General features: G+C 36.8%; 1 protein-coding gene across 2 annotated transcripts in view; it reads right to left on the bottom strand.

The window, feature by feature from the left end:
* The window catches only part of FAP (fibroblast activation protein alpha), a 73,729-nt gene that overhangs the window by 27,397 nt on the left and 20,925 nt on the right, over positions 1–25,407 (bottom strand). For both annotated transcript variants that reach the window (XM_015082759.3, XM_027055630.1), the window contains 11 exons: positions 25,014–25,066; positions 21,260–21,332; positions 20,467–20,587; positions 19,366–19,520; positions 17,224–17,327; positions 14,905–15,040; positions 10,816–10,860; positions 4,851–4,955; positions 4,682–4,752; positions 1,856–1,909; positions 12–136 (listed from right to left, as the gene is read on the bottom strand). In XM_015082759.3, the coding sequence (XP_014938245.1) occupies positions 12–136; positions 1,856–1,909; positions 4,682–4,752; positions 4,851–4,955; positions 10,816–10,860; positions 14,905–15,040; positions 17,224–17,327; positions 19,366–19,520; positions 20,467–20,587; positions 21,260–21,332; positions 25,014–25,066 (1,042 nt within the window). The remainder of the gene's footprint in view (positions 1–11; positions 137–1,855; positions 1,910–4,681; positions 4,753–4,850; positions 4,956–10,815; positions 10,861–14,904; positions 15,041–17,223; positions 17,328–19,365; positions 19,521–20,466; positions 20,588–21,259; positions 21,333–25,013; positions 25,067–25,407) is intronic.

Genomic DNA, 25,407 nt, shown 5'->3' on the forward strand with positions numbered 1-25,407 from the left:
CCATTACCTACCATAGCAGACAAGTGCATAGTACTTGGCGTAGTCACTGAAACTTGCTGTGTAATATTGGCACCTTTCTTTCCTTAGATGGCAAGTAATGCACTTTTTGCTTGGAGGATAGCTTCCAATGCTAATTCTAGAGGAAAATGAAAATAAAACTAAGCTGAAATTTTGAGATTGTATTTATCAAAATGTACTACTCCATGTAAAATGACTAATTTACATATTGACATCAAACCCACTCTATTTTTCTCTTGCCAATATCATTTAAAGTGAAGGGGAATTACAGTATTTTGATGTAGCCTGATTTTCAATCATCTTTGCTTGAAGGGGCACCAGACTTGAGGAAGAAGCCCCCCCAGTTTCTCTGGGGTGGGAGAAATACCTAACACCTTGAATGGAAGTGAGGTAACCACTTCCCATAGCCATTCATCTCTCACATCTTACAAAGTGGTTGGCAATGCATAGTTCTTCATCTTTCCATCTCTCTTTTTGTACTCCCATGTAAAACATGCAAGGAAATCTGGCAGTCTCACCAAGAAAAGGGTCGCTGTTCTTATCATATATCTGGAAGGGGAAATTAGTAATAAGCAAATTGGAAATAAAAAAAAAACACAGTTTTTAAGTGCCTCCTGTGCCTTTCATTCTTTTCAGAAGGAAGTTTTGGTTCAGAGAAGCTCTTCCTGGGAATGCTTCCCTACTGGCATTCTTACATAAGCCAACATGGACCTACACCCTCTCCCCAGTAGAACCTTCTGCGTGGCTCCTGAAGGAGGTGGTTGGTTTTAATATACAGACTCCAAGACCTTACCCCAAACATTCAGAATCAGAATCTCATTTGGGGCAGACTAGATGGTATGATGCCAACATGGGTCAGGGTCAGAATCTGTTGTGACTGGTAAGATAATCTGTGGCTGCTGCAGTGTTCTTTCTGCTGCTGCCCTTGATCTTGCCTTGGACATGGTAGAGGGGAGCCAGGGACATTGCTGGCACCACAGAGGATTCTCCCCAACAGATAAGAAGTCATGATACAGGAAGGAGCAGAGGAATGCAGCAGAGGGAAAATTTCTTATTCCCTTGGTTACAGTCTGCATTCATGTTCACATTTTGGTGTAATCTTGGAAATATTAAGTAGGCAGTTAACAGTAAGGGGATTAGGTCAGCATGCCCAGGTACAAATTCTGGCTATAACAGTATTGCCTGCCTCCTGAAGTTGTAGGGATTCAACAGAATTACATATGTAAAGCAGATAAAAACGTGCCTGGCATATAGCAGACTATCAGCCCATGAGCTATGCCTTTTACTTCTACATCAGAAAGGGCTGTTGAGGGCACCATTCATTTTTTCTCCCTTTCTAAAAATGTTTAGTGGGGCGAGGCCACCATTCCATTTGCCAAGGGGACAATTGGGCCAACTTAAACACTAATTTGGGAAGAGAGAGGAATTTTCTCCAATCCTAATAGGCTTATGCCAAGGTGAACCATGTTAAAAGAAATCACACAATATGGGAGTCAACGCCATACCTGGTACACAATAGGGACTTAATTAGTGTCTGCTAAGTGAATGAACATCGTCAATTACCTCTAAATTTAGTTGAAGTATTTAGTATCATGTTTTTATCAGCATTAGAATTCCTTGGCTTTTCTTTCTGAAGACATTTTGAGTTAGCTAATATTTGGGGGGTGTATATTTTATACTGATGTGGGGTACAGTATGCTCCAAATGTTTTACCTTAATTCATATATTATTTTTATTGCATTTATGCTTTAAAGATATTCTATGTATCCAAAGGACTCTGACATATTTTCATTCAAATTAATGTATACAAATACTAGAATGAATTGACATAAATTACCTATAGATATTTCTTCTTCCAGGGTAGCCTTCAAATTCATTGCTAGAATAAAACCTGAAATACATTCAAAAGCTATTAGATAAATATTTATAACTAAATGGTGATACAATTTTTAGTACTAATAAACAATGTAGTCCAATGTTCATCTAATGAAACTATATTAATTGGCACTTATGTAGATAAATCATTGCTGGTTATTAACTTATTTTTAAATGTCTATTTATTTTTGAGACAGAGAGACAGAGAGAGAGAGAGAGAGAGAGAATGAGTGAGAGAGGGGCAGACAGAGGGGGCATAGAGGATCTGAAGTGGGCTTTGTGCTGACAGCAGAGAGCCTGAGGTGGGGCTTGAACTCACGAACGATGAGATCATGACCTGAGCCAAAGTTGGATGCTTAAGTGACTGAGCCACCCAGGTGCCCCAGTCATTGCTGTTTATAACACTGAATTTTATATAATTACTCTGACTTTCAAATCATAGGAGGATTAAAGTGTGCCAAATATTCTTTTTTTATTATAGGTATATTATATTCTGATTCATTATTTATGAGTTATACAAAATAAGCTAGGATATTGATTAATATCACCCCCTTCCTTACCATGATAAAGTTTACTGGTTTCTCTATGTTGTATTATTTAATTGTTTGTGATTCTGAAGATATTTTGGATTTGTTTTATAGAAGCCCTGACAGAGAAGTTTGTTATAAATCCAGAAACGTATCCACACTAGGACACAACACAAAGGGGCATGTTGATTTACCCAGATGCAAAAGAAGTCACAAGAGAACATACTTGTTACTTAAGTATCTGGGTCCCAGTTCTAACCTGTCTTAATATAGCCATGAAGTGGGAAATCCAATTTAGTGGCATGATTTTCACTCCTCTGAGTTCATCTGAATATCACGAAGAAACCGCCTTTTTTTTTTCCTTCAAGAAGAGCATAATAGACTGTAGAAAGTTAGGTTTAATTACCAATTTTTAATTCTTGAGGCTGTTCAGTGGCTCAGGTACTACTATATGTTCACTGTCATAAAAACCTTGTTACCCGCAAGTAAAAAGAAAAGGTAACAGAATGCCAATCACTCCTAGGATTAAATGTATCTTCTGACCCAGCATTTTTCTACATGACTTTACTGGTTTCAACAGACTCTGATAGACTGATGGTCACTTGCACTTGCCTTCCCCCACATCATCTCAAACTACTAGTGAATAAAATACTCAGTATCTTTTCCAAACAGCACCACCCTCCCCCCACCCTCCCACAGCTTTCTTGTTCTGTCAAAGGCTTCACGATTGATTACTTTCATCTGACACTTGCAGCAGAGTCCAGTTTGCCTTGCCTTTCCCTTTTCCTTCACTGCCACGAAGTCACCAGTCTTGTTCAACCTCCATCTGTCTTTATGGTCTATCTACCCTTCCTCTCACTTACTTAACTAATATTTACAGAATTCCGGCTATGTGTCAGGCACTATGTCAAGTGCTAAGGACACACAAAGAAAGGAGGCGTAGCTTTTTCCTCAAAGAGTCCATATTTTATTGCCTCTATTCTAATTTAGGTCTCTATCATTGCAGGCCTGGATTATGACCATAGCTGGGTCTCCCTGACTTTGGTTTCCCCTGAAGCCCTAACCCTGTTATGTCTGAAATTTGCCATCCACGTTTATCTCGTCACTCTTCTTACGCTGGTGATTGTAATGACTGCTCCATATAATGTTCAAACTCTTTGTCAAATGTTCCAAGAGTCCCATAAATCGACAATTGGTTTCCGACATGTTTTTATCCAGTGAGCCTGGACTAATGATTCCCCTTCTTTGCTCTTAGAATTACAGATAATGACAGGCAGGTTATAAGAAAGCACCCTGGATTTGGACTTTATTAGAAGCAAGGGAAAGAAACTGTACATTCTTGACTAGAGAAGTTTGATCATAAATGATTATTTTAAGATGATTTATTTAGATAGCACACAGGATGGACTGAGGAAAGAACTGGAAGAAAGAAGTCCCATGTTGAGATCACAATAAGAACCTTAGATTTAATATGTGTTAGGTTTGAATCCTAGTTCTGCTACTAATTAAATATGCAGTCTTGGCCGTGTTAATTTCCAAGGATCAGCTTTCTCATCTGTATAACCAGGGTAATTGTTTCTACTTTACAGTACATGGTATGAAGTAATTGCTCAAAAAACGATAGCTGGGGAGCCTGGGTGGCTCAGTTGATTAAGCATCTGACTCCTGACTTTGGCTCAGGTCAGGATCTCATGGTTCATGAGTTCAAGCCCCACGTTGGACTCTGTGTTGAGAGCACAGATCCGGCTTGGGATTCTCCCTCTCTCTCTGTCTCTCCCCCCTGGCGCTCTCTCTCCCTCCTTCTCTCTCTCTCTCTCTCAAAAGAAGTAAATAAACTTTTTTTTAAAGATAGCTGTTGTAGATAATAATCTTAAACTTCTTTAACAGTGAATCACTACAAAAAACTTTCTGTATCTATGGGCTGCCCTTCATGGACTTTTGAAGCTTGCTCATTTCTTCAAGTGCTAAAGAGTAAAATTTGTGTTTAAAAGTCGTTATTATTTCTAAAATTTTATACTTTTAATGTAATTATCTACCAAGTATCAGAAGAGAAGTGACTGCTGACTAAATATTCTTTCCTAAAAGAAATCATGTTAACTATTAAAGAATACACAATTTTAATGAAACCACAGCTGTCTGAACTACACTACAGAGTAAGTAACAAAAAATGCTTTTAACTAAGAGGTGGTACAGTATCATTTGTGGGTCCATCAGTGCCAATTAAAACCTGAATGGTGCATCATGCTTCATGCAATACTTACAGTGAATCCTGTGTTACTCTGAATATATTTATGGCCTCCCACTTGCCACTTGTAATTTGAATAGCATTTTCCTATAAAAAGACAAACATTATGTTGTGTGAAGCTGAGCGTTATTTGAGCAACCTCAACTGAATGATCTTTGAGGAGATAAATCTTGGAAGGAACATACCACAGTGTCTTTGATATAGTGAATATGTTTGTAGCCATCCTTGTCGCTAAATATTTTGTAGTATGAAATGGCATCATAGCTGAAAACTGGTGTTGAAACAAAGAACTGAAAGAAATGAACAGAGGTTATGTTCAAAAGACAAACCAAACTAAAACTATAGAATTTTTTATAAGCAGTGGATAGTTCATGATTATCGGAACCAGAATGTCCTGCCTCCCCTAGTGTCCATCAACCACATCTGAAATGCCATTCTTTCAGTTAGACAGCTTTTCTAGTAATTCTAACAGGCATTTGCACATTCCAACTGCTGCTTAATTGCTACTACATGCCCCTCTGTTTATAATGTTTAATTTGATTGAATGTCTATGCTTGGAGACACTGTGGTTTGGAACAGAGTTAAGAGAATCATAAATGAATGTTGCCATGTAGCCAAGTCTAACTTCAAAATGTGGTATTTGACCAAAGCGTGACTCATTAAGGCTGATAGTTTTTTTGAGTTTTGATTCGTTGGATGCCAGGCACCTAATGCCAATGATTCAATGAAGACATTTTAAAGATGAAAATATCATGCCCTGCTAGTTACAGTTTTTCATGATGGAAAGAAACTTCTAGACCCAGGACAAGCAAGTAGGAGGTTTGCTCCTTGAGCTCAGGGAGCAAAGCAGACCTCATTACCCATCTCTGACCTCTTCCCAGGGTCCCTACTGGTCATTTACTGGGAACTGGTGAATGACCTAAGGAGGCCCTGACACTCAGCAAACCACACTTTCATATCCTTCATGGTATAGATAACTAAAATCCTGCAAAAGTCCTCAGACCAAATTTTAGTTAGTAGTTTCTCCCATAAAAAAAAATAGCCTTGGGGCGCCTGGGTGGCTCAGGTCATGATCTCAAGTTCTTTCATGAGTTTGAGCCCCATGTCCGGCTCCCTGCTGTCAATGTGGAGCCCACCTCGGGTCCTGTGTGTGTGCGTCTCTCTCTCTGTGCCCCTCACTTGCTTGTGTTGTGTGTGTGTGTGTGTGTGTGTCAAAAACAAATAAACATAAAAAATTAAAATTATATATCCTTATCTTACATTTGTCAGCTTCTTTTTTCCTGGCCGTTGGGTTATAAAAGGAAGGTAAAATGGTAAAATAGCTATGTGAGGATAGAGCTACTCTACATCACGGCCAGTAGATACTCCCACAAATAATCCCAAGCCAGCTCTCTCTAGCTGGAAGTGTTTCCACACAACAAGGAATCAAGATGTTTAACTCCTTCAGAATTGACCAAGCAACAACAACCAAACTATCAGTATCTTTTAGTTGCTGTAGGCCTTTTGAGTGATGGTTTTTGACCAAATTGATGATTATGATTGCATGCTATTAAAATGTAATTTATTCGATGCGGTGTCTGTAGTGATCTGGGTAGGGTTCTCCAAAATTTACATGAACCCAGAACCTCAGAATGTGACTATTATGGACTGTTTGTGTCTCCTTAAAACTCATATTTTGAAACCCTAATATGAATTAGGGCTAGTATTAGAAGTGGGACATTGGGCAGGTAATTAGGATTAGATGAGGTCGTAAGGGTAGAGCCTTATGGGATTAGTGCCCTCTACGAATCACCAGAGAGCTTGCTTCCCTTGCTCTGCTCTACATCACTTGAGGATACAAGAAGTTGGTGGTCTCCAACCCAGAACAGAGCTCTCACGAGAACCCAACCATGCTGGCACCCTGGTCTAAGACCTTCAGCCTCCAGAAGTGTGAGAAATCAATTTCTGTTGTTTTTAAGCCACTCAGTCTATGGCACTTTGTCATAGCAGCTCAAATGAAGGAAGATAATGACCTTATTTGCAGATATAATCAAAGTAAGAATTGAGATGTGACCATATTGGATTTGAGTGGGCCCCAAATCCAATGAATGGTGTCCTCATAAAAAGAGGGGGTACAAAGAAACACAGAGGGACACAGGGAAGAAGGCTTCATGGATGGGAGCAGAGATTGGGGAGATGGCTACAAGCCAATGGAGTCCTGCCAAGAGCCACCAGGAGGTGGAAGAGGAGAGGGAGTATTCTTCCTTGGAGGCTTCAGAGGGAGCAGGACCATGCTGACACCTTGACTTTGGGCTTACAGCCTCCAGGATGGCGACACAATGGATTTCTATTGTTTTAAGCCACCAAGTTTGTGGTGATTTGTCACATTGATCCCAGGAAACTAATACCCTGTCCTAAGTCTTATCACTTTGGCACAGAATGGATGCCTTTCACAAAATGAAAAAATGGGATAAGGAGAAACTGCTGTCTCCTTCCATGGTTCCTTTATGAGTTTCATTAATAATAAGACCAGCCTTGGTAGGATTCTGTGTATTGAGACTTGTGCCTCTAAATAAAATTAAGAGTGAATTGAGTGAAAAAGAGGCCCAGGGAAAAGAAATTCTGGTTTGCAATTTTGTGGATGGAATTTTGTTAGTATAAGTCTGACAAGCCATTGTTTCATTTGAGAATGAAGCTTTGCCTTCTCAGACAAATGATGATATCCTTACTTACTAGTAACCACTTTCCAATGCCTCCCTCTCACTCCTTAGGGTGAAGACAAAAAACTGGCTGTGCATTGTTTTTACCACTAAAATGGAACCAGGGTCACAAAATATTTTAAGATGCCAGAGTAAAAACATAGTCTCCTCACACCTCTGGTTAATAAGGAACTTTAAAAAAGGTTTTGTTCTGGATTAAAACTTAAAACTTTCATTTTCATTGAAAAAAAAAAAAGGGCAGAGTGTTTGAAGATCTTAGAATCAGGCAAACAGGAAGACTATCTCCGCTAAGCAAAGAATGTTATCTTCTCACCTTTTATTGCGCACACTGAGGACAGCTGCTTTAGATGAACAGGTAACTTGGGTGAGCTAAAGAGAGTGTGAAATATTTCCGCATTCACTTTCCCAGAGCTAGCTCCATAATGCATCCTGAGTTAAATGCGTCTTGCATCAAGTTACACCTGGACCCTAGAAAGCACAGGTAACTAGGTGGTCCTCAGTTTTAACAAGGCCTCTTCACAGTCTCTTTATCAGCTTAGATTTTCTGATAAATTACTCACCTCTATGTGCAAAGCCATTTAAACTGTTTTACTTGGAAGGTGAGATTATTTACCACCTGATAATTTCTTGCCATGGTTGGTAAACAACCCAAGGTCCTAGATATCAGAGGCTGATGCCTAAGCTGAGTCCACATTTGATGAAAAGCACAGACTTCCAAGCATCAAGCAGAAAACTCGTTTTTCCGGCAACCAATTCAGCCAACTTTATTTGTGAAATAAGGAAATAAAGGCTTACTTAAAAGTCAAAAAAAACCCCACAAGCTCATTTTTCTGAACAAAGGGGTTTTACTGACAGCAAAGAGAGGGGCCGTATTGCTTAATTATTTTAAAATAATTTAAATGCAGCATTGTAGTCTATGCTTTTAGTGTTTGTTCTCCAAATTTTACTGATTCAATACTACATTCTTTGATTAAATAGTTCTTTTTGTGGGTTCCCTACAGGGCAAAAAGAAATTTGTTTAAAGTGAACTCATGGTTTGTTATTTTTCTGATCAAATACCAAAGGAGATATTAGGCTACATCCCCCAAATTAAGACACTTGACTATCTCATGCTGGAGGAGAGAGAGTGATAGGTAAAGTTCTATTTGCTAGTTCCATGCCCTGCACCGTAACAGGTCCATTGCTTTTAGCAAGTCCTTCAATCTTTTCTGATTCACAGGTGATTTCCAAAGGTGTTTTTCAGTTCAAATCTCCTTAATAAAATCTAAAGGAACAACTTCTCCAATATCACTCTTTAATTTTATACTGATATGACTAGCTTGTACACTTTCTCTAAAAAGTTCATAGATATTACTTGAACAAATGTCTGAAAGGTTATTTCATACTCTTAGGTTTTTTTCTGGGTAATTTTATTAAGTCACTGATTTGATTATAGGTCAAAGGAAGCTATCCAGCACATTATGACATATGACTTATAAGCATATGAAGCTATGGCCTGACTTTCAAAAGACATGTCAAAGCTTGTAAAATCTAATGACTTCTTCAAAGCAGCTGCCTTGGGAGAGTGTGAACTTACTCCTGAAAGCTATCACTACAAAGAATTTTTGACAATACCTCTTTGGGTATTTAGAAAGTTTACTGACTATTTTAAATTTTAAGAGATTGAGATGAATACATTAAAAGATGATTTTTTTCCAATAGAATTCCAAAGCTACAGATGTTAAAATGATCTAGCACAAAATCATATGTTGCAGATACATAATACATTATTCACTAGATTTACTTTGGCATCATTTTTTATTTAATGTAGGGATCTCATCTTCCCTCAAAGGATGTGTATGTGCCTCCACTGAGGGTATTTAAAGCAAGGCTCTATAGCTTTAGAAGGCAATTAACCAATTAATTAATTAATCCACTCTGCTCATGTTTGCTGAGATTACAAGGTTGGTGCTATACAGATTATAAAAATTGATAAGATACAAATGTTGACTCCAAGTTGCTTATAAATAAGAGATTTCAAAAGATGCAATCTAAAATATTTCAGAGTGTTTTGAACGCATGCAGCATTTTCAGAATAAATGTGCATGGATTCCAAAGATCACGTCTTTGAGAAGATTGTTGGTATCCTTGTTTATGTATTTGTAAAATCATGTCACTCATAATATTCTGCAGTAACTCTAGCTATATTATCATCACGGAGAATACAAGCAAAGGAAGTCTTAAAGTATTCTTTGCCTCCAATCTTTACTGGAAATTTTATAATGAGAGTGAACTCATAGATTAATTTCCCCTTTCCTCAAGTTTTCAAACAATGATCTAGGCGTTGTCTTTTTGGAAGATGAGCTATGGATTGACCAAGATTCCAAAAATTTAGAAAATTCTGTCCTTCCACTGAATACTGCTGATTTTTCTTATGTTATTTAGTACAGTGGCAAAGAGTTCTTATGTTATTTAGAACTGAGATATCTTTAACTAAAGACAGAGTAAATATATGTAAGCTAAAATTGCTAACTCCAGAAAAATGTACAAGGAGTTTTTGACATCTGAAGATTTTTACTTTGCAATTTACCTTCTTTCTACCCATCTTAACTTTGAATTTTTATGAGTTATCATCTTACAATTAACTCTGAAGTCTTTATTGTCCTTGTATCATGGGTTAATGTGTTAAGCCAGGTCCTAAGGGTCTTCTTTTTCTTTGCTTGTGCTACTCAGAGAAACTGTGTTTTGTTTTGTTTTTTTAAATCCAAATGCTAGTTGAATTCAATCATGTATTTGTAATAAATGGCAGCATCCATGCAACATTCACTTGGTCTCTGTCCTATTTTATATTCTTCAAATAGAATATTGTACACAATTGATAACTTTGTAAATCATGATTTTTTTTACGCTAAAAATTCTTACAAATCACTGAAGAAGCCTATCCAAAAAACCTAGTGATCACAAACCATAACAAAATATACGATTTCCTATTTGATACCACTTAAACACTGGAAACGAATACATAATTCATTTATTCATTTCAGTTTATATGAAATTGAATAAGAGGCAGATTGTGTTTAAATTACTATGAATACCCAATGTATTTGGTTTTTCTGGATTCAACTGGCTAGTAAGTATTATTTTAAGTCGATCACGAATTGTAATTGCTTTTGAAAAAGAGCCTTTATTTTGTTTAATAAGAATATTAGTTATGAATATCAGAGAGTCAGTTGAAAAAGTTAAGGTTGTGACATGAGGACTATGATTTGTTCTCAATAGAATTTTAAATATATAGACATTAATTGTCTGGCACAAAACTGCTGAAAGGATCCCTACCTCTGTGTTTTTTTTACCTTGGTGTTTTTTCTATGACACAAGTAGTGTCAGTTTGGATACATTTAAAAAAGTCCTTTGATGGCTAAGAATCTGTGAAGTGTCATTAAAATATAAGGAAAAGATAGCAAAATCATACTCCACCAGCCCATCCAGTTCTGCTTTCTTCTATATGCTCCTGGGTCTAAAAGAAAGAAAGATCACGTCAAGCACACTATTAGGAGAACAGTTTTTCCTAAACAAAATCTGGGCATTTGAACCTGTTAAGCTGCCCACTCAGAGTGTACCATTGCTAATAGCCTAACTTCATACTTGAATTTAAGATGACCGTATTCAACATCTTATACATCAACACTATTGCATATACATGAGCAATCTAAGGGATGGATCTTACTGAAAACCTTTAATAATTCTGGTTGAATTTTCCATGAGGCAGTGCCTGGAATTATTTCATTTATGGAAGCTGAGCACAACCCAAGCACTTGGTGTCATATAGTTTAAAAAGCCATTTCAGTGGTGTCTGGGTGGCTCAGTCAGTTAAGTATCTGACTCTTGGTTTCAGCTCAGTTGTGATCCCATGGTTTGTGGGTTCGAGCCCCCCAGGTCTGCTGACAACACAGAACCTGGCTTGGGATTTCTCTCTCTCCCTTTCTCTCTGCCCCTCCCTCCACTCGCATGCCCACTCTCACTCTATCCTATTCCAAAAATAAACAAATAAACATTTTTTTTAAAAAGCATTTCATAGTGGAGTTTAGGTTAAATTTTTTTTCTTTTCTTAATCTTATTAAGTAGGTAGGAATATTAAAATGTGCACAGAATCTTATTTTGGTGTACATTTTAGGACAGTATAATCATTTGTTGACCAAAATTTAGTGGGCATAAAAGGATGAACAGGCTTTCCTAGACAAATAATTAGAGAAAGATCATTCTAGGTGAAATGAACAGCACAGAGACCAGGCCAGCTTAGTAGACCACAGGGATGGTTCCATATGGCTGAGTGGAAGGTGACTATGGAAAAGAGTTCAAGAGGAAGGAAGATGTTTGGGTATCAGAATGATCTTGGAGAAACTTTTATGCCACCCTAGGAAGTTTAGATTCCCCTTCTAGACGAGCCCTTTGAAGGAGTTCAAAGTCACAATTTGGAAAATATAATTGTGAACATGATACAGAGAATGGATTATAAGTCAGCAAGATAGAAAGAGGCAGAGAGATCAATTGGAAGGCTACTGGAATGTTTGGGAAAAAGGATGATAAAGGCCTTAATCTAGGTATGGACAGCAAATATGGATCAGAGAAGATGTAGCCAGAGATATTTAAAAGTTCAAATCTTCAGAATAAATTTGAGGGCAAATGGTAACCAAAACCTCTGGTACAGATAAAAATTGCCTAAAGAGTAAGTTGAGAGTTATGGTAGAGACTAGAAGATTATTAGCAATCATTTTCTCTGTTTGCTAAGACTATAGCTAGGCTACTTTTCCCAGGCCTGTTTCCAGTAAGATGTGGTCATGTGATAAATTCTAACCAATGGTGTGTGAGCAGAAGTGACTCATTCTACGTCTAGGCCTGACCTATATAAACCTATTATATGTGATCTTCCATTCTCTTTTCCATCCCCCAGTGGGATGTTGGTGATCAGGTTTGAATAACCTTGGACTAGCTTTGGAAGTCACTAGATGAAGACAGCACAAATGCCATCAACCTGGATCCTAGAGTGACTGTGCAGAGCAGAGCATCCCAACAATTAAAATTCCCCACAAACCTGGACTCAGTATTAGGTGGTTACATGAATGTGTAAAAATTTTCTTTCTTCTTTTTTAAAAAATTTATTTATTTATTTTTGAGAGAAAGAGAGAGAGAGAGAGAGAGAGAGAGAGAGAGAGAGAAAACACAAGTGGGGGAGGGGCAGAGAGAGAGGGAGACACAGAATCTGAAGCAGGCCCCAGGCTCTGAGCTGTCAGTGCAGAGCCGGATGTGGGACTTGAACACACAAGCCATAATGACATCATGACCTGAGTTAAAGTCAGATGCTTAACAGACTGAGCCACCCAGGCGCCCCCCAAAATTTCTATTGTATTAATTGTATTGTATTGTATTGTATTGTAGTATTGTGTTGTAATAATAAGAAGGGTCTTATTGGTGTTCTAGCAGTTAGCCTACCTTACAAACACATTAATTTGGAGATTAGTAAGATTTATAGAGAAATCATAAAAAGAAGAGCTGAAAACAAAAAGTCAGTGAAGTAGAAAGGGAACCATGAGAGAAGGTACTGTCATAAAAAGCAAGGGAATAATAAATTTTAAGGCACAGCTTTGTTGTCTAACACGACACTTTGCAGTTCTTATCTGAAAATGTGTTCCATGTATTTATCAAATTATTTTGAAACAGAGGTTGCTTTGAAATCCTAAGGTTAATTAAACCTGGTATTCTAAATTTAATCACTGTTTTGGGCCGTAAAGTTAAAGTTTATATCCAAGGAATTCCACATCTCCTTGAATAAGCATCTTTTATATTCTGTCAGTTTAGATTAAAGTTGACCCTGATTTTTATAAATTAGAATTTCAGATTCCAAAGCGATTACTGTTTTTAAATGCCTAGTTTTAAGAACTAAAATCTTAGTCTAAATGACTGATCTTACAGTTTAAAAGTAATAAGTAAAATCAACAATTCCTAATACCTAGATTCAATAAAAACATTGAAGATATATTCATCCCAAGCTGATTTATCAGATGAATGGTTTCTAATTAACTACCACAATCAAGTTTATTCTTTTTTTTCCCCCTATGATACTGCATTGAAGCCAAAATCTTTCTGTTTTGTATAGCAAAATATAAATAAGATATAAAAAAAAGCTTCTAGCATATTCCATCAAAATTAGTCAAGCTTCTTACAGAGTAGTGATTTAAAAAAATATTTTTAGCCCAAGTAATGTTGACTATAATAGTCCTGATATATTTCCAAATAGATTCATATGACTCTTTTCTTGCAAAACATAGTGTCCTAATTTCAAGAAGGAATTTAGTGATTTACTTTGATTCCTCTGTGCTTTTTTTCTTGCTTGATAAAAAAAGGTTTATTCTATATTTGGTTTAATGAAACATGTCTTCATAATTAGAAGTCTTATGAAATGTATCCATCAAATTTCCTATTTAAAGAAAACATTTTGTGTGTCTGAGTCTCTAATAGGAGTACTTATGAACAGGCTCATTTTAAAGCTTTTAGATTGGTGGAGTACTTTTCTAACACATTAATTTAACAGATTATGTTTGGATTTGAACAATAGAAACAATTAAAACTCAACAATAAATCTGTGCTTAATTTTCAAGTTTTCCCTTCCTAAAATTAGCACAGTATTTCTATTGTATTAACCCACTGAATTACTGCAAGATAACAGGATAGCAGGGTAGTTTGACCTGATATTTCATGTCATATTCTCAATTATCTGCTTTTAAATTTTACAATGGGAATGTTTGGCTTTCTTTTGATGACATCAATTTCCTTCATAATTTCTATTTTTGTATTTTTACATTGAATAGACATAACACTGTTGGCATTTTTCTGTTTTATTTTTTTATCTATTTCTTTTTTTTTTAATGTTTATTTATTTTTGAGAGAGACAGAGACATAATGTGAGTGGGTTGGGGCAGTGAGAGAGGGAGACAACAGAATCTGAAACAGGCTCCAAGCTCTGAGCTGTCAGCACAGAGCCCGACGCGGGGCTCGAACCCACGGACCATGAGATCATGACCGGAGCCGAAGTTGGACACTAAGCCGACTGAGCCACCCAGGTGCCCCTCTGTTTTGTTTTAAGTAGAATATATCTATTTCCCTAAAGACCCATCTTATCTTCTCATCTTCATTATTTTGGGTTTTGTTGACTACCAATCTTATATTCTCAAAAGGATGGAATTTCATCCTAACTTAGAACCAGATACCTTATTTTTCCAATATTACGTTGTTTCATTTAGTCTTTTTCTCCATTCAGTTTCAATGCTAAAGTCATTCAAGAAAACAAGGAGTCTATTACTTATTTAATAAAAATAATGGACTGTGAATAAAGGGTTGTTTTTGTTTTGTTTTGTTTTGTTTTGTTTTGTTTTGTTTTGCAAAGCAATCAAGAGTTGAATGCAGTAATTCTGGCTTTATAATACAAAATGTTAGCTATAAATAAGTCCTCCCTCATACACTTTCATCTTCAGAAATACACCTCTGTGGGTTTAATATGACCTACCTTTGGACAATCCCATGTCTGCCAGCCTTCTCTGAAATCACATATAGACAGAACTGAAACATTCTGGATTCTTTTCAGCCACTGGAAACATATTCGTTCATCAGTAACCCATGTGAGCCAACTGAAATAATAATCACTGCAAATAAACCAAAACAAAAGTCACTACCATAGACCAGTATGATGTCAAATAATTTCTCAAGTTCTTTTTTCTCAAGGATGTATTTTGTTATTATGAAATATCTATTCCATAGATAAAGAAGGTAGAACTTTCCCTTCTCTTCAGAGAAAGTTTAAATATACTTGCTGACCCTTAAACAATATCTATAAGAGAGTTGGTTCATCTATGGAATTATTTTATATTCGAGCTTTCTCCTCATTTTGGACTTTTATATCTTGGGAAACATTTTAAGACATGAGGCCAAAGCTATTGGTCAATATAGAGGGGGGAAAAGCATTAAACTGGTTATTTTGCATGAGTAGACTCAATTTTTCACTTTTTAAGTGGTTGAGAGAGAGCCAAGTGTGATAAATACCCATCTTTCTCTCCAGGCAGTTTGTATTAGAGGCCTCGTTTTAACTGTGACCAGGGTCAAGGGCTGAAATTCAGGTTTAGTATCATAATCAGAGATGATGTACACTAAGTAACTCTATTAGTGCTTGGCACATAGTTGGTGTCAATGAATGGCAGCAACTATCACTCGGCTCTGAGAATGAACCTATAGATGGAGAACATCAATGTAAATAAACCACAGAATTCTGGACATTGATATAAAAGAAATCACAGAACTGGAAGGGTCTCTGTCTCAGATTCTGGTTTTACCTCCTAGTAGTTCTACTACGTAAGGCTACTTACTTGACATATCTGTGCCCCTGGTTCTTTATCAAATGGGAATAACAGTATTACCAAATATAGAGCTTGCTGTAGAATTGGCTGAGTGTGCTTAAAGTTCGTGAGAATTCTGCCTGCTCCATGGTAAGTGCTGAGAAAATGTTAGCTATTACTATTAAATTGTTAGTATTTTACAGATGCTCCTCTTGACTCCTTATACAGTACCCTTTCTATCATTCCATTTGCTTCCTAAGGAGAACGACAGTAGAAAGAAAGAAAGAAAGAAAGAAGAAAGAAAGAAAGAAAGAAAGAAAGAAAGAAAGAAAGAAAGAAAGAAAGAAAAAGAAAGATGTATTTAGTCTAAGTTTCCATCAACTAGATTGGTGGTAGTTGGGGGAAGTAATGGATCATCTCCCCAAATAAAGCCATTTTAAATTATCCAAGAGGGGCGACTGGGTGGCTCAGTCAGTTGAGCGCCCGGCTTCGGCTCAGGTCATGATCTCACGGTTTTTGAGTTCGAGCCCCGCGTCGGGCTCTGTGCTGACAGCTTGGAGCCTGGAGCCTGTTTCGGATTCTGTGTCTCCCTCTCTCTCTGCTCCTCCCCTGCTCGTGCTCTTTCTCTTTCACTCTCTCTCTCTCTCTCAAAAATAAATAAACATTAAAAAGCATTTAAATTATCCAAGAGTAGATTCACCCTGGCAAGACCCCACTGAGGCCTCTGCTGAGGTTCTCTTTCCTGTCAGTGATCAATCATTCTGCCCTGGCCAACTCTCCTGCAAGGGGCAGCATGCCCTGGCCTGTTAGGGTTTGGGAAGTAGTGAGGAGGCCCACCAGGCTGGGTGTGGGCGGCCTCTTACCTTGATCTGCTTCAACCATAATGACCACAGAGGACTGATGGAGGGTTGGAAGGGTTGCTACAATCAGAACTAATCAGACAGGATCTACATATGGCCCTAAGCTGGGGGAGTGAGACTGATTCATGTCCTTGTCTCCTTACAGTGAATCCCAAACAGATAATTGTACAACCAGATAATTGTGAATAGACTGCATCCTAGTAAAAATTGCTAATATTTGGAGAGGGTTGGCCTCTTGTTAGTCATGCATATGTGATCAAACATGATCTATAAACCCTGGGCTTGAGAGAACGTAGACCAGACTTGAAACAAGACAGGCTGAGAACATATATGAATTTTATTATTTGCCTGCTGATCCCAAGTTGACATTCACACATCTGAGGGGAGTATCACTTAGATTGATCGCTCTGATCATCCTTACATGTGTGAAAGGGGCTGACACTTTAAAATCAATTTAAGAAATGTCATTTTTAATTTGGTTACGTATTTAGGTTTACATGCCAATTTTATTTATTTATTTCTGCTTAGAGTACACATATCATAAACTCACTAGAAAAGAAGTGTAAATCTCAGCTAAGAAATTTAAGTGTTAAAATTCAGGTTAAGGTGGAAAGAGAGCATCTGGGCTTGCCCTACCTTGATGCTATCATTGCTGGAACTGGCACTTCTATGGGACCTATATGCTCAGGGTGAGTGGCATCAATAATAAATAACCGAACAACAGGATTCTTAGCTCCAGCCTGCCGAAAAAATGGAGATTATATGCTCATAAATTTTTAATTATGACTAGCATATTAAAGACACTTTAGGAGTTTAGGCATTTTTTATAAGTTTACAATATTAAGTATATCATTGTTGAAAACATTTGAATTATAACATGACCAGGAATTTCATTTCGATTTTACTTGTAGGGCAATTACAAATATTATGTCAACCAGAGTGAAGACACATATTTTAAGTGATTAATGAGAGAGCTTTGATTCATAGGGGAAAACATTTTGGATATGAAAATGCAGTGCCATAATTGATATTCTCTTTTCTGACTTTCAAGACAGATATTTCTTCTTCTTCTTCTTCTTCTTCTTCTTCTTCTTCTTCTTCTTCTTCTTAGGATAATTATTATAATCACTTCTCCCTGTACTGGAAGGAGTGCAGGGGGGAAGACAGTATAAACAACAAATAACAGAAGATATTTTTTGCTTTTTGCCCTATAATTTGGTCTAGGACAATCATCAGTCGGTCTCCTAGCTGGTTACATTACTACTGTTATCATACCCCCCAAATTAGGGAAATGTCACCTCCAAATAAAGTGACTGTAGAACTTGCACTTTTCTTGTTTTGTACTTTCTGTGCTATTATACACCCTAAATTTACATGACAGTGTAGTTCACACCCAGACAGCTTCTTAGAGTTCCTGTTATTTTAACACAGAAAAAGAGAGTCTTATAATTGTCAAACAATTTAAGTCCACAGAGTTCAGGTTCACAGCCTTAAATGACTCCATGCCGTTTGGATTTATCTAAAGAACTGTCCAGGCTCTCCTCTGACCTCCTGTTTCACTGTGAAGCTTAGCTGGGACTTCTGGTTTCTTTTGAGTTGCCTCACCTCTCAGCTTGATGTCAGATGTTTCAACAACTCTAGTCTTCAAGGAAAACATGAAAATTTGGGTCCCAACTTCTCTGTCGGTGTCAGTTAGTCCTCAGCTCTGGGTTCCTCCATTTCTTCCTGCTGCCTTACACCTTCTTGAAGATCCAAATTCTTTTACATCTTGGGTCCCAAGTGCCACTTCTCTTACTTCCAAACGTCTTCAGTCTTTCAGACTTTATATACAGCTGTTGAGGGGTCTCCTACCTAAACATGCATCTCCTATCCATTATCTTTTATCACATGACTTTTAACATAAATTTTAGACTATCCAGAATTTCTAGTTCTCTATCTATATCCACTGTGACTCGCATCAGAAACCACTTGTGTGTACACATATCCATAGAGGGACCCACTGGGTCCATCTGTAACAGTGTTCTCTTTGGCAAGTAAACACGACAGGGACCAAAGAACAAAGAACTATTTTCTACAGTCACTTCCATTCCTTGTAAAAGAGGAGAATTTATTATTTGATCCTTTTTCAGATTTTTTGCCCAAGTCAAATTAGGATACGGTGCTTCTCCACTGTGACCTTGCTGTTCTCGTACTATACATACAGGAGCCCTCTCTTCAGACATGGGACTGAATGAAAAGTGTTTCACTCAGAATTCTAGAATGGTTATACAAGAAACATTGGGTTCATTCCATGTCTAATTTCCTCAAGGAAGACATTAGATTCACACACTTAACCTACCTTATACGTCCAGAAAAGATCACAACTCATGCCTGCTTCTACCTGACAGGAACATCAAGTTCAACATTTGTATTTTCCATTCTAGTTCGCATTTACATGAGAATTCAAGAAGGAATTGCAAAACAGAACTTTACCCTGAATTTGGAGCATGAAAGATGAAAAATTAAAATTAAGTTAAGCTTGTTTTTCCTCCATAATCTAGACCATATGTTTTTCAAAGATTCTGCGATGGATTTTGCAAAGACTACTTCATCCAGCACAACCAGATGTCCAAAGCAACAGATGTCCACATAAATAATAGAGCACAGTACAATGTTTGCCTTACAATGCACAAGGATAAGAAGCTCTCCAAACTTGTTGATCCCACCTCTATTCATGGTGTTGGTTGCTCATTTTGACACCAGAGGAACGGAAGCATCTGTTGAAAGTACTCAACATACCTTGGGGTATGGAATATTTATTGTTCTAGGGTATTGTTCATCACCATAATAGGAATAGGCGATAACTGGTATCTCGGTATCATTAAATTCTGCATATGCCAAAAATTTTCCATTAGGAGACCACCAGAGAGCATATTTTGTAGCAAGCATTTCCTCTGAAAAATAAAATACAAGCATACAAACAACCGTTATGGCTTACTCTTAAAATTATTGCAAATTCTTCAAAATATATTGTATTAGCCATTTACTGACTGCAATAATTTATTTAATGTGGGTGTGACATATGCCAAAATTTGGTTATTAAAAAAGATAAATAATCTGAGTTTAAAGACATAGCCTGACTTATACCTCATTTCAAACATCAATCAGTCTGCGTAGGAATTGATATTAATCAGAAATGTAATTCTTTAAGTAAGTTAATTAAGCATTTCAACAATAAATGATTTTTCCCTTGGGGCAGCTTCTGGTTTTTATAGTCACCTAATGTAGCCCAAACAAGGAGAACTGTAATTACACTACAAGAGTGACATAAGTGTTAGATGTTGACTTTTTCTCCTAGGAATATTTAAAAAACAAACAAACAAAAAAAACCCAAAAAACCAAAAAACACAAAAAAACAAAAACAGTTCAGTTATATAATTTTTAATAAAGGCAAGAACTATAAGACTTCTTAAAGTCCAGTTAGGTCCTGGATCCTACATGGCCTACAAAGAGGACACAATTCACAAAAGTATCAAAAACTAGGAATATTTCTCTGCAAAATTATGTAGACAGTTGTTTAGTTTTGGAAGTAAGATTTATTCCTCAAGAAAAAAGAAACCTGAGGAAATGTACCAACACAGCATCTAAGGACCATAAACTTCTTGAAATGTAAATTATTACTACCACTTTATAATGCTCATGAAAATCAGCTTTACCAGCCTGATTATTAGATTTTGTTCTTTGAGAACATGTACATCCTGTTCATAACCTGATAACAGCTTTCAGAAATGCCACCATTCATCTCGGTAACATACCACTTGTCTAAACTTTACTAAATATATGCAATTATTTTCAATTAAAAGCCTAAAACAGCAACGGTAGAAAAGGAATATGATTTACCTTCATAAACCCAGTCTGGGATCCCATTGAATATTTTATTTTCTCTTCCATTAAATGTTATTTGAAAAGGTGGGTCTTCTGGTCTTTGTTTCAAATAGATATTGTTTTGATAGACATATGCCTAGAAGTGGTGGTAAGTTAGTTAATAAGGAGAATTCCATAAGAAATACAATAAAGCCTGTAAACTTGTTTTAATTATTTACCTAATACCTTCAAAATGCATGGTAATCCAGATGCAAGAAGGAATCACAACTAAAGTATCATTTTAATAGGTCAAAAAACCAACCAGCTCACATTAACATCAGTTATGATTTTTAAAGTCTATCAAATAAAGCATAAAGTTTACCATATATTTGTTGTTTTATTACTCAAATAAATAATTGTACATATTAACAGAAAGTCAAATAAATCTTTGAATATTAATAGCTAGCCAGATCTAATCTTTATTTAGAGTCCTTAAATAAGAGCTTGGACAAAATTTCATGTTGTCTGAAGCTAGTCTGGGAAACTTGTGAAAACCATATTTTTCCTCAGCTTTCTGGCACAACGCATTCTGGCTGAGTATGAGGATAAAGTTTTTGACTGCGATATTTAAAGAAGTCTATCCATGAGCTTGAGATTTTGCGGAATTCTCAGATGAGTTTCAATTTATCAAAACTCTTCCCGTTTTTAACCACTAAAATAGTCATGAATTTTTTTTTTCCTTTCAGGCAGGGAAATTTAACAAAGGCCAAAATCAAATGGCTCCTCTTTTATTTAAATGATTAAACACTTCTATAATTTAAACACTTACTAATTTACTCCCAACAGGCGACCAGCATAAATACTGAATTGGACGAGGAAGCTCATTTCTTCTTACAAACTGTCTAGAAGGAAAAAAAAAAAAAAAGGAAGAAAAAATAATAATAAACCTTGCTGTTCAAGGGGGAAAAAAAGCATCTTTACAAACAGAAAAAAGTAAATAATAAAAATGAAGGATCGCCCTCGGCTTCCTCAAACCTAACGGAAAGAATGTGACAAAATGGCACTGGAGGCATCGGGTTCTGGTAGCAGCTCTTTACCAGTTACTTAAGTCACTTAATTTCTCTGGGTCTCAGTTTTCTGACCTTTGTAATGAAGTGAATTAAAGATTTATTAAGGATTTATAGACTGTGAAAGTGGGACTATCTCTAGAAATTATCTGGTGGAACACCCTCATTAAAAAATAAATAAATAAACGTGAGGTTAGAGAGATACGACTTTTTAAAATCACATCGCTGGTTCTTGGCCGACCCTAATTAAACTCAAGTCTCCTAACCCTCAGGACTGTAAAATTTGTACACATCAGGCTGAGATGGTCGATGAAGTGCCTTCCAGCTCTCAAATGCTATAGCTGTGCTGAAGTTTAATATGTGCTCTTCCACATTCTCATTTACAACCCCCATCTCTGTGAATGCATATGCATTTCAAATTTTTGAAAATAAGATGCCATTTGACAATCTCCCCAGGGATCTGACTTGAAATCAGAAAAGGAAAGGAACATCTGATCTCAAACTAAACTGAAAAACAGATCATACACTGGGCAGTATGCCTTAAGCTTGCAAAGTTCTCCACCCATGGGGAAATTTCAAATATCTTATTGGCCAAAAATCTCACTTTGGTGCCTAGACTCACCCTGCAAATACTCAATTGACTAACTTGCACTGTGGGGCTTTTGTAGTTCTTCAACGAGAATGTGTTCAGATTTTTGTAAGTGCTAAAGAGTCATAGGATGCCATGCTTAAGTTTTGACTATTATCTTCTTGAAGATTATATTAATAGTTTCATCAAGACTGCTTTTGAAGATAAACGAAACAAGACTTGCCTCCAAGGTATAAATTGAGGAGCCTGAAGAAAGACTCTTTGTCCTCTCCCTCAAAAAACTAACTCCAGCCTGGACCTAACATGCCTGACATTTCTACTTTTCTCATTCTTTTAAAGCTGGAACCTGCAAAGAATTGTAACCCACGTTACTTTGACACAACTTATTAGGTCATGCAGCCTGAGGCCTAGCAAGCTGTGAGGGAACACAGGCAGATCAGCTTTGACTGGGGAAAGAATAATGGCCATGGAAGAGAGAGACCGCTGGTGAAGCAGTGAGAATCCTGCCTGCCAGAGGGCAGTATATGAGCAGCAGGCACTGGGAAGGTCCACAATATATTGAAACACATGTGAAGGCACAGGCAAAGGAATGATCCAGAAGAGAAGGCATTTCTATCTCAGGCCAGCGTTCATGTTACCTTTGACATTGCAACGCTGTCTTAGGTTTCCATATGCTGTGGAATCATCTATGCAAGCATGCAGACAGCGCCAAGCTGAAAATCTCAGCGCAGAGTCTCTTCATGACTGGCAAGTCACCACAGCTGCCATTTTCTATGTTTTCTAAATAACTAACACTATGAGAGAAAGTGGAGGAAGCTGCTCACAAAGGCTGTCGTCTCCTCTCAGTATTCCTTCCCATGCTTGAAACCAGAACTATCTTCACTTTCTCTGTGGTAGATTTTTATAGACTCTTCAGAAGCATATAGAAAATTTGGAATTAGTGGTATGTGGTCTTGCCTTGAATCTCAACAAATTTGTCATCCCTCACTTCCTAAATTATGCTATATTTACCTGACAAAAGACAAATTTGGCAAATTAGAAAGTTGTGCAGATAAGAAAAGAGAGAGAGAGAGAGAGAGAGAGAGAGAGAGAAAGCAAGCAGGCAAGTAGTGACTAAGTTCACTGCACAAAAGCTAAATATTTAAAATGATTCGAGGCCATAAAACTTATACAAGCCATAATTAAAATATTAGTATTGTCACTTTCTTTTGGAATGCTGTTTAATTTGCTGAACCTTAAGGTAGGATGTGGAGAATTTCAAAACAATTAAAAGAAAAATAAGGAATTGATTAAAGCCTTAAGAAATTGTGCTGAAAGAGTAAGGATTTTACTTCACCAATTTAAAGTTTTCTTGAGAGTAGGGTCAGTGCCTCGAGTTCATTTGTATCTCCCCATATATGCTTTTCACATAATAGGTGTTCAATAATTTCTTTTTGAGGGGCTCCTGAGTGGCTCAGTCAGTTAAGTGTCTGACTCTTGATTTCAGGTCTGGTCATGATCTCAAGGTTCGTGAGTTCAAGCCCTGTGTTGGGCTCTGAGCTGATAGTGCGGAGCCTCTTTGGGATTCTTTCTCTCCATTTCTCTCTGCCTCTCCCCCGCACACATGTGCACACACACACACACACACACACACTCTCTCTCTCTCTCTCTCTCTCTCAAAATAATAAAAAAATAAACTTAAAAAAAGAAAAAAACCTATTTTTGAATTTGGTGATGATGTGGATACAGAGAAGAGAAAGACCCAGAGTATATTAGATGAGTTCAGTTTCTACTTTATGTAGTAGTTCATATTTCCTAAATTGACAGTTTAAGATCAGAATCACTCTTTTCTGAACTCTTAAAACAAGTAGATTTTGTTTTGAATTTTTGTGTTCTTACTGGACAAAAGAGGAAATAGACCATAAAATTTTTCAATACCTCTTCAAGCCATATAATTATTTTTCCCTTTTATATAACAGCAAATAGGATATCACATTAAGATGAGTAACTAAACCAATTCATTGTCCATACTGAGTCAGAGTGATTTTTCTAAAGTGCAAATCTGATTCCCTATTGTCATCAGAACGACATCTAAACTCTTCTTAATGGTTTCCTCATGATTATTTGGCCCTTGCTTCCTGGCCCCAACTCCTTCCCAACCTTACACCACCTCTCACTAGTCAGCATGCCCTCCTCCAATTTCAACTCAACTGACCTATTTTGAGTTTCCGAAACTCTCTGTGCTCTCCCTTCTCTTGGGGCCTTTACAGGTTATTCCTTCTGTCAGGAGTTCCCTCACTAGGTGTTCTGCCTACCTACTCGTTCCTTTTTCTTTCTTTCTTTCTTTCTTTCTTTCTTTCTTTCTTTCTTTCTTTCTCTTTCTTTTTTTTTGATTAAATTGAAATATTTCAAATAGTGAAGCATACAAAGAAAGAAAGAAAATGGTATGACAGATGCCAACTTATCTACAGCCCCAATTTAAAAAATATTAACGTTTTGCAATTTTAGTAACAGTTAATTTAAAATCAATTAATGGAGTCTGTGTTTAGATACAACTGAAGGAGATTTGCATCTCCTGCCCTTCTGCTTCCTTCCATTGAAACAGCCACTCTCTTGTAAGCAGTGTATCATTCCCATGCACGTGTTTGTGCATTCAGTATGTAGGTTTATGTCCATAAATGGTATATTTATAATTTGGTGTTCCAAAGTAGGGAGAATAAAACTGCCTGGTGAATAAAAATACGGAACATTTGTCAAATAAAAAGAGGTAAATGTTTCATAAAAGTATTTCCTTAAATTTCTTAATTTTTATGGGTGCCCATACACGGTAAAGAAGTAAAACACTAAGATCAGTAACAAGATAATGTAATCTTAACTTTAAATCAGAGCATGGAGTGAAAAATCATAATGGATTTAAGTAGTATCAATACATAGATATGAAATTTTACCCAGTATTTAGGTCATAGATGTGATATGTTGCTGTGTAAGAGTATCTCCAAAGCTGTCGGAAAGAAGAGAGACAGAGACAAATTATGATTCTTAAAAAGCTTCTATCAATAATGTATAATAACAAATGATTCAAGATTCAGAATTATAAAAGGACTATTTTCATAAAGCACTAGGAAGGATATGTTTCAATTCCAAAAGAGTCTTCATTTAAAGAGTTTTACTGTGGACTTTTGTGATGTTTGTCTAAGTTCCAGAACTAATCTCAGCAGTGATTCAACCCTCACTCCATAAAAAGCATATCCGAAGACATTTCTTAATATAAAAAGCTTTTCTTTGACACACTCTATCCTAAGAATTTTTCCTTTATGCTATACCTTGATTTGAAGTAAAACC

This window comes from Acinonyx jubatus, chromosome C1 (assembly GCF_027475565.1).
Source record: "Acinonyx jubatus isolate Ajub_Pintada_27869175 chromosome C1, VMU_Ajub_asm_v1.0, whole genome shotgun sequence".
NCBI classification, from domain to species: Eukaryota; Metazoa; Chordata; class Mammalia; order Carnivora; family Felidae; genus Acinonyx; species Acinonyx jubatus.